Source organism: Solanum dulcamara, chromosome 6 (assembly GCF_947179165.1).
Source record: "Solanum dulcamara chromosome 6, daSolDulc1.2, whole genome shotgun sequence".
Taxonomy (NCBI): Eukaryota; Viridiplantae; Streptophyta; class Magnoliopsida; order Solanales; family Solanaceae; genus Solanum; species Solanum dulcamara.
In genome coordinates this window covers 485,282-499,362 of record NC_077242.1, presented here as the reverse complement: position 1 = coordinate 499,362, position 14,081 = coordinate 485,282, and the positions used below count along the sequence as shown (strand labels likewise).

Here is a 14,081-nt window from a genome sequence, read left to right as displayed (position 1 = left end):
ATTATAAAGTTGACCGTACAAATTAAATAGTACTTTTAATATATAGTGTCGAGAATTTTACACGTTAAATTAAAATAGTACGAAAATAATACAAATTGTTCAATCGATCACACGTATTGAGTCGTGATCTTAATCTGCATACAATTTAAATCAAATCTAGAAAATGAACATTTTTAAATGCTTATTCACTAATAACTTTAATACTCCATGTAAAAATAGTAGCATTAGATAATGATCAATGCATATTTTAGTATAATAAAAAATGTTCTTAAAAACATGACCAACAAACACAAATTTCAAATGCAAATACAGAAGCTATAGTAATAATGGTTTCATAATTAAGGATATAAGTGTTTGACTAAATACATAAGTTTTAATCTTAAACTGAGTCATATTACATGAGTAATAATGTAATTTAATTCAAAGAAAGATTTATATAATAAAACAATGTTGCACGATTATTTATTTGTAATTTATTTTTTTGAGACGAGGGCAATCAGAAACAACCTCTCTATTTTACAAATATTGAAAGGAAAAATTTGCATACGTTCTACCCTCTCGAGACTCTACTTATGAGATTACACCTGATATTGCTATTGCAGGGAGTTAAAAGGATCAAAACAAAGAAAGCTAACTCACTTGTTTTGTCGAGTAAAACACTAGTTAATTTTGAAAAATATTTTCACAAGTTGCATTCGATATTAATTATATTTTCTGTATCCTTCAACACACCTTATCTTTACGCCATCCCCACAACCCCCATACCCCTACCCTCCGCCATCCACCTCTATATTATTTGTCTAGACTAAATATTTTTAGGATAATATGTTTTGCTTAAATACTGAACGCGAGAATACGTAAGAACCCTCTTCTTATTCTAGAGACAAACACTACAATAAAAATAGATTTTAGCCTCAATAAATATGCACATTAATAAAGAGTGTTAAATTCTTTATCGATATTAGTTAATTATCGTTAGATCCAATGTTGTTATAGGCTTTATCGGCATTTACAAAGAGTGCTAAAATGTAATTGTCACTAGTAATTGCATCTAAAAAAAACATATTTAGTAGCAATTAGGGCTGTACAGGGCAAACCGATAAATCGCACCAAACCGACAAACCGAACCAAATCGGAAAAAAAACCCGACTAGTGGTTTGGTTTGACTTGATTTGGTGTTTGGAAAAAAAAACCGACCATTATAGGGTTGGTTTGGTTTTAACTAAAAAAAGTCAAACCGAACCCAAACCGACCCGATTATAGATATACTACTTTTAAATTATGTTATACATGAAAATATTTATTAAAATGTAATTTATAAATATTTTTTAAAATTTTTTCATAATTCTTTTTTATTTCTTACATTTAGATTTGGACTTGAGAAGTCCATCTAAATAATATACAAAAAAAAACATCTTATAAAGTTATATTATAAAGTTAAAACTTCAAACAGTGTTCTGCCTCCATCTTATATGTTGATATTTTGTACTATAACTCTTTTTAAGAAGCACTGCTCTGTGCTTTTTATTAGATACTATGAAAAATCCGAGAAACTCGAAAAAACCCGAAAAATCCGAGAAACCCGAAAAAACCCGAAAAACCCAAGAAAAATTGATATCAAAAAACCCGACTTTTATTGATTTGGTTTGGTTTATAGATTTAATAACCCGACACAAATGGTTTGGTTTGGTTTGTAAAAAATCCGAACCAACCCGGTCCATGTACACCCCTAGTAGCAATTAAGCTATTGCTGCTAAAGATCATTTTTGATGTAGTACTAAATTTCAGGAAAAACATCTTCCTTCATACCAAACAGAGCTAGTATAATTTTTTAAATACATAATATAATTTTTCAACGAATGATATTCAATTGACTATTCTTTGCGATGATAGGATCCTTCAGTCTAATCATGAGAGATCTCGACTTTGACCTCTGAGACTGAAAAAAATTAATGGAAAAACTTTTTTTCCTTCAAAAAGCTTTACGCAACACAAAATTATCAGAATCAATCGAAATCTGCAAATATCAAATACCAACTAAAAATTAATTACAAACAAACAAAAAAGGTTTCAAGATTAGAGTTTTCTTTGCATATGTAGAAAGTTAAAGAGAAAATTCAGGAAAAATGTCATTATGATTTTTGGAAGGAAATTTTTATCGAGTAGGTGTCACTGTTAAAAAAAAAAAGTGCAGAATGTAACGTACAAATTAAAGAACAAGACAAAAAAAAAGGAAAAGTGGGGTGATCTCTTTAATGAAAATTGTTTTTGTCCAAGTGGAATTAATTAAGTGCTTATAAAAGTTGAACTATAAACTTAAGTGAACTATAATGTGAACCCCAAAACTAAACTCCAAACAAATAATCTTGACTAAGTTCAAAAAAAAAATGCCAGGAAGGAACACCATGAATCCAGCTTCAACTTCAGGTAATTTTTTTACGTTTATTTTCTAATTCTAAGAAATTGAATATCTCATCTGTGATTAGATAAATCGATCAGCCTAGATCATGAGTATATAAAAAAAAATGATTATGATTTTTGTTGTTGTTTTTCTTATCTTTTTAATTTTTGAGGCTTACACCACTTAATGATATCATCTTTGTTTTCTACTATGAATTTATGTTCTAAGAAGTCGAATGTCTTATGTGTGATTAGCTAAATCGATCAGACTAGCTAGGTCATGAGTAAATTAAAAAAATGACTATTGATTTTGCTGTTGTTGTTCTTCATTTCTTTAATTTTTTAGGCTTAAACCACTTAATATTTTCGTCTTTGTTTTCTACTATGAATTTATGTTCTAAGAAGTCGAATGTCTCATGTGTGATTAGCTAAATTGATCAGACTAGCTAGATCATGAGTAAATAAAAAAAAATGACTATGGTTTTCGTTGTTATTTTTATTCCTCTCTTTTTTTAGGCTTAAACCACTTAATTTTTTCAGTTTTCTTTTCTACAATAAATTTATGTTCTAAGAAATCGAATGTCTCATATGTGATTAGCTAAATCAATTAGACTAGATCATGAGTAAATTTACAAAAAATGAATTTATAGTTTTTGTTGTTGTTTTTCTTCCTCTTTTTTTAGGCTTAAACCACTTAATTTTTTCATCTTTCTTTTCTACCATGAATTTATGTTTTAAGAAATTGAATGTCTCATGTATGATTAGCTAGTTAGATCATAAGTAAATAAAATAAAAAAGGACTATGATTTTCATTGTTGTTTTTCTTCTTCTCAAATTTCTATGATTTTCATTGTTGTTTTTCTTCTTCTCAAATTTGAGGCTTAAATCATTTAATTTTTTCACTTTTTTCTACCATGAATTTATGTTTTAAGAAATTGAATGTCTCGTGTGTGATTAGCTAGATCGATCAGACTAGAGTATGAGTAAATAAAAATAAAAAAAATGACTACGATTTCCGTTGTTTCTTTGAGGCTTAAACCGCTTAATTTTTTTTTCACTTTTGTTTTTCTACCATAAATTTATCATTTATGTTCTAAGAAATTAAATGTCTCATGCGTAATCTATCTACATCGATCAGACTAGATCATGTGTAAATAAAAATACAAAATTAGTCTTGTTATTGTTGCTTTGCCTAAACCACATAATTTTCTTGTTTTTTTTTTTTGACTAATAAATTTTTTTCTTGATAATTTTGCATGACCAAAGTCAAGAAAACGAGTACTAAGAGGAAGAAGGTCAAAGTAGTGAGATATGAGAGGTATATATATAAGGTTATGAAACAAGTGAATCCAGATATGGAAATATCATCAAAAGCAATGACTATATTAAACAATTTCATGGAAGACATGTTTGAGAAGATTATAGAGACAGCATCAACGTTATTAAAGCACGTAGGACGCGCGACGTTAACGTCTATGGAGATTCATAGAGCTGTGAAAATGGTGTTGCCAGGACAATTAGCTAAACATGCCATGTCTGATGGAGCAAAAGCTGTACTTCGTTATGCTACTCATGAACAAGACAAGTCCAAAGAGGACTAGCTAAGTGAAAATCATGAACTTAATTTGTACTATTTAGTATTTTATCGAGTAACTTTCAAAAATAGCAAATACTTAAAACATAATTAGGCTCCTTAACTATAGTTTGCCTAATTATTTTCATAGTTGTAATTTCAGTTGCTATGTCAATTTCCGTTTGTATATCTTGCTGCATTATATAAATTGCGCTTTTCCATTTGTATATCTCATTGCATTATACAAATTAGCTTTTCTGAGAAATTGTATATATAAATACAAATTTACTTTAGTGATTTTATATATGGGCCCTTAAATTCACTTTGTATACAAATACAAATCTTTAGATATTTGTATATGAGCCCCCACAGTTTGTATATGAGCTAATACCAAAGAAATATAAATTTGTTTTAGACATCTTTATATAAGCCCCTAAATTCGCTTCCAGATTTGTATTGAGCCCTAGATTTGTACAGTAAAACCTTTATAAATGCATATGCTTGAGACCGAAAAAAATATTCATTTATCGAGATTATTAGTTTATCGATAAATGCATAAAATATTTATTTATCGATAAATAAATATTTATTATTTTAGAGAGTATTTTGCAGTATGTGCCATAAGAAAAAAAATATTTGAATTAAGAATTTCAAAAGTTTAAATCTAGGAAACTAAAAAGTGTAGTCTTTGCATATTTATTATTTAAATCTGGGAAAGCTAAACGAATATAGTGAAATTTAATGTTTCTAATTGTATTCATCTATATAGAATATGAAAAGATTTTATGTTAACTACTAAATGAAAAAGTTAGATGTTTAAAAATCATAATTCAAGTATAATGTTTTTTCATCATTTGAAAGGCGTACAAAAATCATCTTTAACCAATAAAATAAGAAACGCAATATGTGAGCATAAGAAAGAGAATCCAACTATTAGCAAAAAAAATTTGCAAGCACGGGTGAAACAAAAGCTTGATTTGACCATTAGTCAATCAACAATATCGCACACTCTCAAAAGGTCGGCAAAGTATTTGTCAAATGAGATGAAAAATAGTTAAAGGATGAGATTAATTTTGGTTTTGATGGGAAGAAAAAACAATCAACTATAGAATCATATTTTAAAAAGAAATAGTTATTGGTCTAATATTATTGACTGATTAAATATATATAAATTCTTGATGTATTCTAGTAATTATTACTTTATATTTTTTCTGTGCTTTCAATACTTTATTTTTAATTATCATCTAATGCATTTAGCAGGAATATTACTTTAATATAACTGACCCAAATCGGGACCAGAGAAAAATATTCATTTAGCAAGATTATTGCTTTATCGAATATTACTTTATCGATGTTTTACTGTATAATAACAAATTTCATTAAAATATAGTCGTGATCCATAAATATGTGAAACTATAATTGTATTAAATAATAAATTAGTAATATTTGCCCGCATAATTTTTCCAATTTTATTTCTCTTAATTTCTCAAGTTAATTTGTTGTTTTATGTAGTTACGTTTCAGTTTTTTTTTCTCTTAGTCTCAAACTATTTCATCCTTGGGATTCTAAAAAACTTAGAAGTTTTTGTTTTAGTTTTTTTTTGTCCTTTACTTTAAAGCCCGTCTCTTAAAGCGAAGTCATCATCCAACTCTGGTACTAATCTAACTAAGAGTCATCTGCTAGGCCAGCTTCCTATGAGTATAAACAAAAAGTTAAATTAGAAACACTAATATTTTGGCATTTACTTGATTCATGAAAAAAATGTGTAAAAAGACAAATTGAGAGAAAAAAGATGCATTTCTCTATTTTAAATCAATTAACTTCCGGAGAAAAAAATTAAGTAATATACAACTAGACATAATACATAAATTTGTCCAGCTGACTGTCAAACGCATATAGACTTCATTCTCAAATCTTATCTAACAGTTTTTAATTCATATGAATAATATTCAACATTATCACCATAACCAGAGCAAAATAAATGAAACCACGTGTCTCTGAATTCAATTCTCCACTTTCTCTGAAGATACATCTTTAAACCTTTTAATCAGAGTAAATATCTTTTTTCTCGCCTCCCTCTAAAGGCTAAACTACATCCCACTAATTATTTTTCCATTTATGAGTACTCTAGCTCTTTTCAATTCCATTTGAGCAGGGTTTCAACATATTCTAAAACTTTTCATACAACCACGCTACTCACTAAATAATTGCAAACACAACTTTAGATATCCGCAAGTCGTTATTACCATACCAAATACATTTAATCAAAAATTCTTATCATATTGTTGCATCCTGATCATAATCCATCACGACCTCTTATTATCATTTTGCTCAGTAAACATTACCATCATATCGAAGACAACCTAATCATGACATGACACTTAAACCCAGTTATACCAATCAAATCCAAAGGACTCCAACTTTATACACACTTTCTTACTAAAATCTTCAATTGCCTTCATATAAGTATGCTTACTGGACTTCTTTACCCATAAGCTTGTCGTTCTAATAGTGATCCACTCCCTTGGAATTTACGATGGAATCACAAATCTTCATTTAGAATTCTTGGGATATGCTTCACGACCTAACGCATTAACCCTACCAAAGATGCACCACTAAAATCTTTCTTATAAATAATGCTTAACACAAGCATCCATAGTAACCAACTAGTTGGTTTCTCAAATGTGAATGCAACATCGAATCTCATTAGACTAGCATGTTGTACAACTAATAACTCCTTATAGTTTGTATTCGCATTTGACGATTGACGTATCCTTTTTCATATACCACCAATACCATACCCTATAAATTCGATCTATCCACCACTAGAACACATCATATCCACTGGAAAGATCGTACCCAGATAGACTATATCTTCCTATCTATTACATAAATGCCATACATTATCAAAGCATTTCAGTCTCCAATCGAAAGTGATATGCACCTTTTCGTAGGCCAAGTCAATAGCAGAAGAAAAACAATCCATAACTCTAACCAAGTAAGCATCGGTACAGTTGTGACAGTCGTATCATGACCCTCTTTGATATACACTCAATCTATGAAATCGCTATAGAAATTCTGATCTCGATTGGTACAACAACATCTCCTTCATACACTAAGCAAGACGTTCATGAAATCTCACAACCATTGTTATTCCTTCTATATTATATACTTAAAATACATCATTAAACAACAACGTTACTCATTATTTTTAAATTGCGGCGCATTATAAGTCTGACCACACATTCTTTCCATAACTCTATCACTTTCACCTCAAAATCAGATCTATACTACGTGATCACATTTCAACTGCAAACACGCAGAACAAAACACAAGTCACCACTATAAATGATAGAACAGAGAATTAGATTGGAACAAGAACACACGATAGAGAATCAAGAAGTGAAGATCTTTCCTAATAGTCTTCAAAGCCTCCCGAAGATAAGAACAGACGCATCCGTACCGATCCTCGAGACTCTACTTAGATTTCGATTGTACACACGTAAGACTTATGAACCTGGGGCCCTGATACCATTTTGTCATATTCGAATCCGGGAGCGATGAAACTCATCTCAACCCACCGAGACAAGTAATCCTAATACCCAACAGAAAATAAATGCGGAAGAAAATAAAATGAATCAAACTTTAACTTAATAACAAATATGTAAAATAAACTCAAAATTCCCCAAGATTGGTTATCACGTGCACAAGCCACTAATACATTGTCGAAGTACGAAAGGAAATACAGTCATAATGTATTTGTCTTTATAATATGACTAAACATAATAAAAGTGTAAAAGATATCCGCTAGATGGATATAACAACTATCTCAACACTCCAAATAACAGCCTCGGATGTGGTAGGAAACACTAGGACATCAAGTATGTCCGGGCTCATAACCTACACAAGTGTAGAAGCAAGGGTGAGTACCAAACAACAAGGTACTCAGCAAGTGGACGACTAAAACTAAGCAAAGCTAAATAGATACAAGTACTCCTGTCCTCCCAACCGAACCTCCTCAACTACAATCTACATAAAACCAGTCCAACTTTACACTTTCTACAATAATAATAATACAGTCCTCGAATATTCATCAATAGTCTCATCAAATGAATTATATCAAGTTAAGTTCAGTATATATAGAGCAATAAGGGGTAAACATGATTCATAAATATTCAAAAAAGTATAATGCAATGCTACGAAATGGTGCATGTCGGTCCTATTGGTACACATCTGCTGAATTACAGTCTGAAACCCATGGAGGACATTTCTATACATGTAACTTGCCACGGAGCGTGTAGCCCATCCCGTTAATACACAAATCCTACCATGGAGCATGTGTCCCATCCCCTCAATATACATATCCTGTCATAGAGTGTGTAATCCGACCCCTTTGTTTCATAATATTTGTCATGAAGCGTGTGGCCCCACCCCTTTGTTTCATATCATTTTTAGTCTCAACACGGTATATCAAAACCAATACAATCAATTCATGTTTATATAATTCAGGATAATAGCATGATATCAACAATAATTTTCACATCTCATATCAATATAGTTATTTCACATATCCAAGATAAGTCAATAATCTCATCACATCGATCACATCAATACACGTCATTAGATTTCCATTTTATACCCCTCATCTCCATTTTTAAATCAACCATACAGTCAATAACACAATCCAATACCCATTACTCTCCAACACATATAACAAAGAAATACTAGCATCTACAAGCTTAAACAGAGGTTTAGAAGTTCACTTGCCTCAAATAATCAAGCAATCACTTCGGGACTTGAGACTTCCTTTTTCGAATAGTATCCAAAACACCACAATCTAATCAAATAAATAATCATAATAAGATTTCAAAACTAACATCACAAATATTACTATATGTCTAGCCTAGACCCAAAGACTCACCCAAATCTCTAATCACATTTTCAATCTCTAATCATATTTCTTATTCAAGCTCAGGGTTAGGTCTTAGTTCCTCCAATATCATAAATTCAATGATATTCATATAACGCAATACACCTAATATTTAATTACCAATACCAATTTATCAAAACTTGAATCGTAATGTGATGACCATAAGAAAAATTTCAACTTGAAACCATATTACCCCACCAGTAACCTACAACATCAATAAGCAAACTTGACCTATATTATACCGAAATTTATCACAATCTACTCTTCCCAATAATTAAGGCATCATTTATTAATATCACACTCACAATTTGTCATTACTACCCTTTTAATCAACTATTTTATTTTACCCAAAATGTCAAACAACAACCATGTAATTGTAAATATGCCTTACTTGGCGTTTATCTGCTCAAAGCGGCATAAAACAGTGCATAATTGTATGTATGCAGGCACATCAGTGCATGATCGAATTACTTACTAGACCACTTTGTTTCTGGCTTTGTGTTCGACGCGTCAACAGGTTAGTTCTCCTTTTTCTTTTTTTTCCCTAAATTAATCATGTACTAAAAGTGACAAATCCTACTAACTCCTTTTAATAAATAAAGTATTATAGGGTATTAAATAATTTGACAACTTAGCACACTAATTAATTAATTATCTAAAATCACCCGTTAACTAATTAACTGTAATTATCGAATAGTCCAAAATTTTCAATTTAAATTTATGAAAAAATTCTTTTGCGAAAGAAATAGGACTCGTTCTCAAAATGACCTAACGGATCATTATGAAATTACATTGCATAAACTGTTATTATTATTTCTCCGCAAGTTAAATTAACATCTAAATTTGGTGTATAGAATTTAGTGATTATACTGACACTTCAATTCTTGAAAATATGGTTTCCTAATACTATAAGATTTGGTTTCCTAATCACTTGTTCTGTTAAAATATACAGAAATGATTTTCTTTAGTTAACGCAGGAAAAACAAGTTCCACGAGTTACATTTAATATTTTGATTATATCCTCTTCACCATCCAACACATCATATGAACTAATTCACCTCTACTCCTAGTCACCCATCCCACCAGCCCACAACCACATACCCCGAACCCCACATTCACATTTCATAGTATTTATTTGGATTAAATATTTTAAGATAATATTATTTATATATGTATTCAGTTCAAAAAACTAATTAAGAAACTCACTTATTTTTGCAGTAAACATTTTCCTTGAAAAACATCATCTGTCATATTCAACACAAACCCTTGGTATAATTTTCTACATATACAATACATGATTTTTCAACAAAAGATATTCAACTGGACACATCCATCGATCACTATTTGTGGCTACGTCGTTTAAGATCCTTTCATCCTAACCAAAGATAAAGTACTCTCAAATTCGATATCTAAAAATGATAAAAAGTTCCCGAGTTGTGGAATATATTTCCCTTTAATAAGCATTATGCAATGAGAATTAAAATCAATCAAAATTCTAAAGCGGATACCAAACATTAATCGACCTCAAAAACCCAAAAAAAAGGGTTTTAGATGGGTTTTCTATGCATATATGTAAAAATTAAAGTTTGAGCAAATTCAGGAATAATCTCATTATGGATTTTGGAAGGACTTTTTTATTGTCTGGGTGTCACTACTTAGTAAACATGCAGAACGTAACAAATTAAAGAATACGAAAAAAAACATCAAAAAAGTGAAAGTGGGGTCTCTCATGGTTTAAATAAATAAATAAAAATAAACAAAAAAAATAAAACTGTCCAGGTGTGAGAAAAAGCTGTTAAGAAAGGATTATATAAACTTACGTAATAGTTACAATTGAAACTACAACACACATAACAAAAATTGAAAATAACTAAGTTAAGAAAATGAGTGGAAACAAAAACATGAATCGAGCTTCAAGTTCAGGTAATTTTTTCACTTTTTTTTATCATGAATTTATGTTACAAAAAATTGAATGTCTCATGTGTGATTTAGATCGATGAGACAAGATCATGAGTAAATAAAAATCAAAAATTAGTGTTGTTGTTGTTGTTGTTTTGCCTTTTAACACTTAATTTTCTTGTTTTCTGTCATTAAAGGTTTGAGTGACATGATAATTTTGTTTGTATGATCAAGAAAAAATGTTGAATTTTGTAGGTGTTGTGTGTAAATCATATATCAAATTTTTATAATATTTTCACCTTTTTCCTACCAGATTTTAGTTTTTCAAAAATTTAATGTCTCATGATTATATCGATCTACAAATCAAACCATGAGTTAAAAAAAATAATTAAAAATGACCATGATTTTCGTGCTTTTAATTTTTCCTCTTTTTTTTTTTTGCTTAAAAAATTTAATTTTCTTGTTTTCTGCCCTAATATTTTTTGTCTCGCGATTATATCGACCTACATATCAAACCATGAGTTAAAAAAAAATAGAAAATAACTATGGTTGTCGTTGCTTTTTTTTTCTTTTGCCATAAACCACTTGATTTTCTTGTTTTCTGCCCTCATAAATTTTGGATTGATAATTCTACATGATTAAAAAAACAAAGAGAGAAGAAAATAAAAGGGGGGAAAGGTTGAATTTTGTATATGCTGTGTTGATCATATATTAAAATTTTTGTTCACCTTTTTTCTAACGAATTTTACTTTTCAAAAAATTAATGACTCATGACTAGATCATGAGTAAATAAATTTTAAAAAAAACTATGATTTTCGTTGTGTTTTTTCTTCTTCTCTTCTTTTGGGTCTAAACAACTCATTTATTTATTTTTGCAATTACTAAACTTTTGAGTGCTCATTTTACATGATCAAGAAAACAAAAAGGAAAAAAGATTTAAATGTGCTGTGTGTTTGATCATATATCAAATTATTATAATCTTTTGATTTTGATTTTGTGAGTTTTACCTTTTCAAAAATTTAAAGTCTATTGATTGAATCGATCAGATTGGATCATGAGTATATTAATAAAATCAACTCTGATTATCATTTATTTATTTTTTTGCGCCTAAACCACCAAATTCTTGTGATTTGTTCACTTTTTTTCCTCATGAATTTACCTTCTGAAAATTGAAAGTGTTGTGTGATTTGATTGGTTAGACAGATCATGAGTAAACAAAAAATAAAAGAAAATGTTATTTTTTCTAATTTACTAAACCATATTTTTTATAAAAAAAAAATATTGCTTCATCCACTAAATTATTAAATAGTGTGTTCATCTCTCTTTTTTTTTTCTTTTTTTTTTTTGGCTTTGAAGTACCACAAGATTCTTGTTTTCTACAGTAACGTTTAATTTCTTTTCTTTTGTAATTTTCTTTGAAACTATTTTGTTTGTATTCCTGGGAGGCTTATTAAAGTCTTTGTTTCAGTTACTTTTTGGTCTTTTCTTACAAAACAAACAAAGAAAAACCTCTTAAACAAAAAGTTAAGATTAGGACTAAATTTTTAGCGCTACATAATTCTTGAAAAAAAAAAGAAATTAAAAAACAAATTGAGAAAGAAAGATACTTTTCTCCATCCTTAAATAATTTTTATTTTCGTACTACTTAGTTCATATGATTAGCCTTTCAATTTAGCATATTGATGTTTAAATTGATTTTATTTTTGTGCTAAATTAACTTCTTAATCGAGATTCTTTTCCGTACTTTATTAACATAATTGATATTTAAAGTGATTTTATTTTCGTAATATATTAGTTTATAATTTTGAAACTCTTAATGGCTTATTTTTCTGGTATATATATGTATGTAAGGTGCAAACAATGCTATCGTCGACACTGAGGCCGAGCAGCTATCTCAGCGCCTACATGATCTGCTGCTCCCCATGGCCAATGTGACGAGACTCATGCGTGATATTCTTCCGATGAATGCAAAACTCGACGACGACTCCAAAGAGACTGTCCAAACCCTAACGAACCATTTCATCAATCGTATCACAAAAAAAGCTAAAGAACGTTCCCAAAGGGAGCAACGTAAGACTGTGGGAGCTGAGGATATTCTTTGGGCCATGAACAAAATGGGCCTGACTAACTATGCTGAGATTTTAACCCTATACCTCCACAGGTATCGTGAAAAGGATCCAATGGGCTATTTGAGCGCACGCAGGTGCAATATTGTCAGGCCCAATTTTGAATTAGCTCTTGCTCCACCCACTGCGTCCAACCCAATTTTGCCCATCAACAGTGCACCCATGCCGGGTTTTCCCTACCCGTATTTAGCATCAAATGTGCTGTTTTATGATCCTGCTACAGCTTCCCTGGTAACTTCCAGGTAAAAACGGGTCATAACTCATAAGTCAGTTGTTTTACGAGAATGACTTTCAAAATGAGTGGTCTTGAATCTTTTATTCTATTTGCCAGGAGTCAAAAGTACAGGTCCACTCATTTTCTGATAACGAATCATAATTCTAATCCTTTTGGGTTGCATTTGTGATCGGGTGAACTATTTTAATTCGATAAATTTATGGGTCATTTCAAATGTAACCAATTGGATCATAATTCAACCCGTTAAAACTTATCAAACATGTTACTAAAAAAATGAATTGATTTTACCGCCTCTAAATTTACAGGGACCTACAGATGGCAGAGAAAGATGATGGTGCTGGTGATTCATCTTCTTCAACTGCCGATCCATATGGACAGTTCAGACAGTAAACTGATGATCATGAGTACAAGGTGGCGGCATGGCGTTGCAATATCCCAGCTGGAATAATAATGTTTTAAGTATGTTTCATCGTTTGAACTTTATTTGGAGTACCGAGTCTTTTCAGTGTCTTGTTTGTTTTTCAAGTTTCTGCGTGTGTTTTTAAGTTTCCTTGTTAAGAACTTTATGCTATGTACTAATAAGCCACCTGTGTTGTATCCTTGTTAAGAACTTTATGCTATGTACTAGTAATCTACCTGTGTTTCGTAATAAATAAATGTGACTGTTAATCAGTTCCTTGTGTTTGAACCTGGACATGAAGATTAGTTGCATGATGCTTATAGTCCACTTTCTTCTTCTTGTGAAAAGAATAGACCTATGGTTGATCATGACTCTTCTAAAATGTTGTCACACTTGTATTTGATCCTCCAAAAATGCACTATTACATTTTGGAAGATCCGCCTTGCATGCCGTGACATTTTGAAGAGTCCTAACAACCATTGCAAGCGAGCAGCCAAGTATGGTTTATAACCAGAGAA

The 14,081-nt window shown here is 30.4% G+C and overlaps 1 protein-coding gene across 1 annotated transcript; it reads left to right on the top strand.

The window, feature by feature from the left end:
* The first annotated feature begins 10,755 nt into the window (after positions 1-10,755).
* LOC129892493 (nuclear transcription factor Y subunit B-9-like) lies at positions 10,756-14,030 on the top strand. The gene is made up of 3 exons (XM_055968070.1): positions 10,756-10,826; positions 12,654-13,170; positions 13,469-14,030. Exons 1-3 carry the CDS (start codon positions 10,787-10,789, stop codon positions 13,551-13,553), a joined length of 642 nt encoding a protein of 213 aa, XP_055824045.1. The 5' UTR covers positions 10,756-10,786; the 3' UTR covers positions 13,554-14,030.
* The last annotated feature ends 51 nt before the right edge of the window (positions 14,031-14,081 follow it).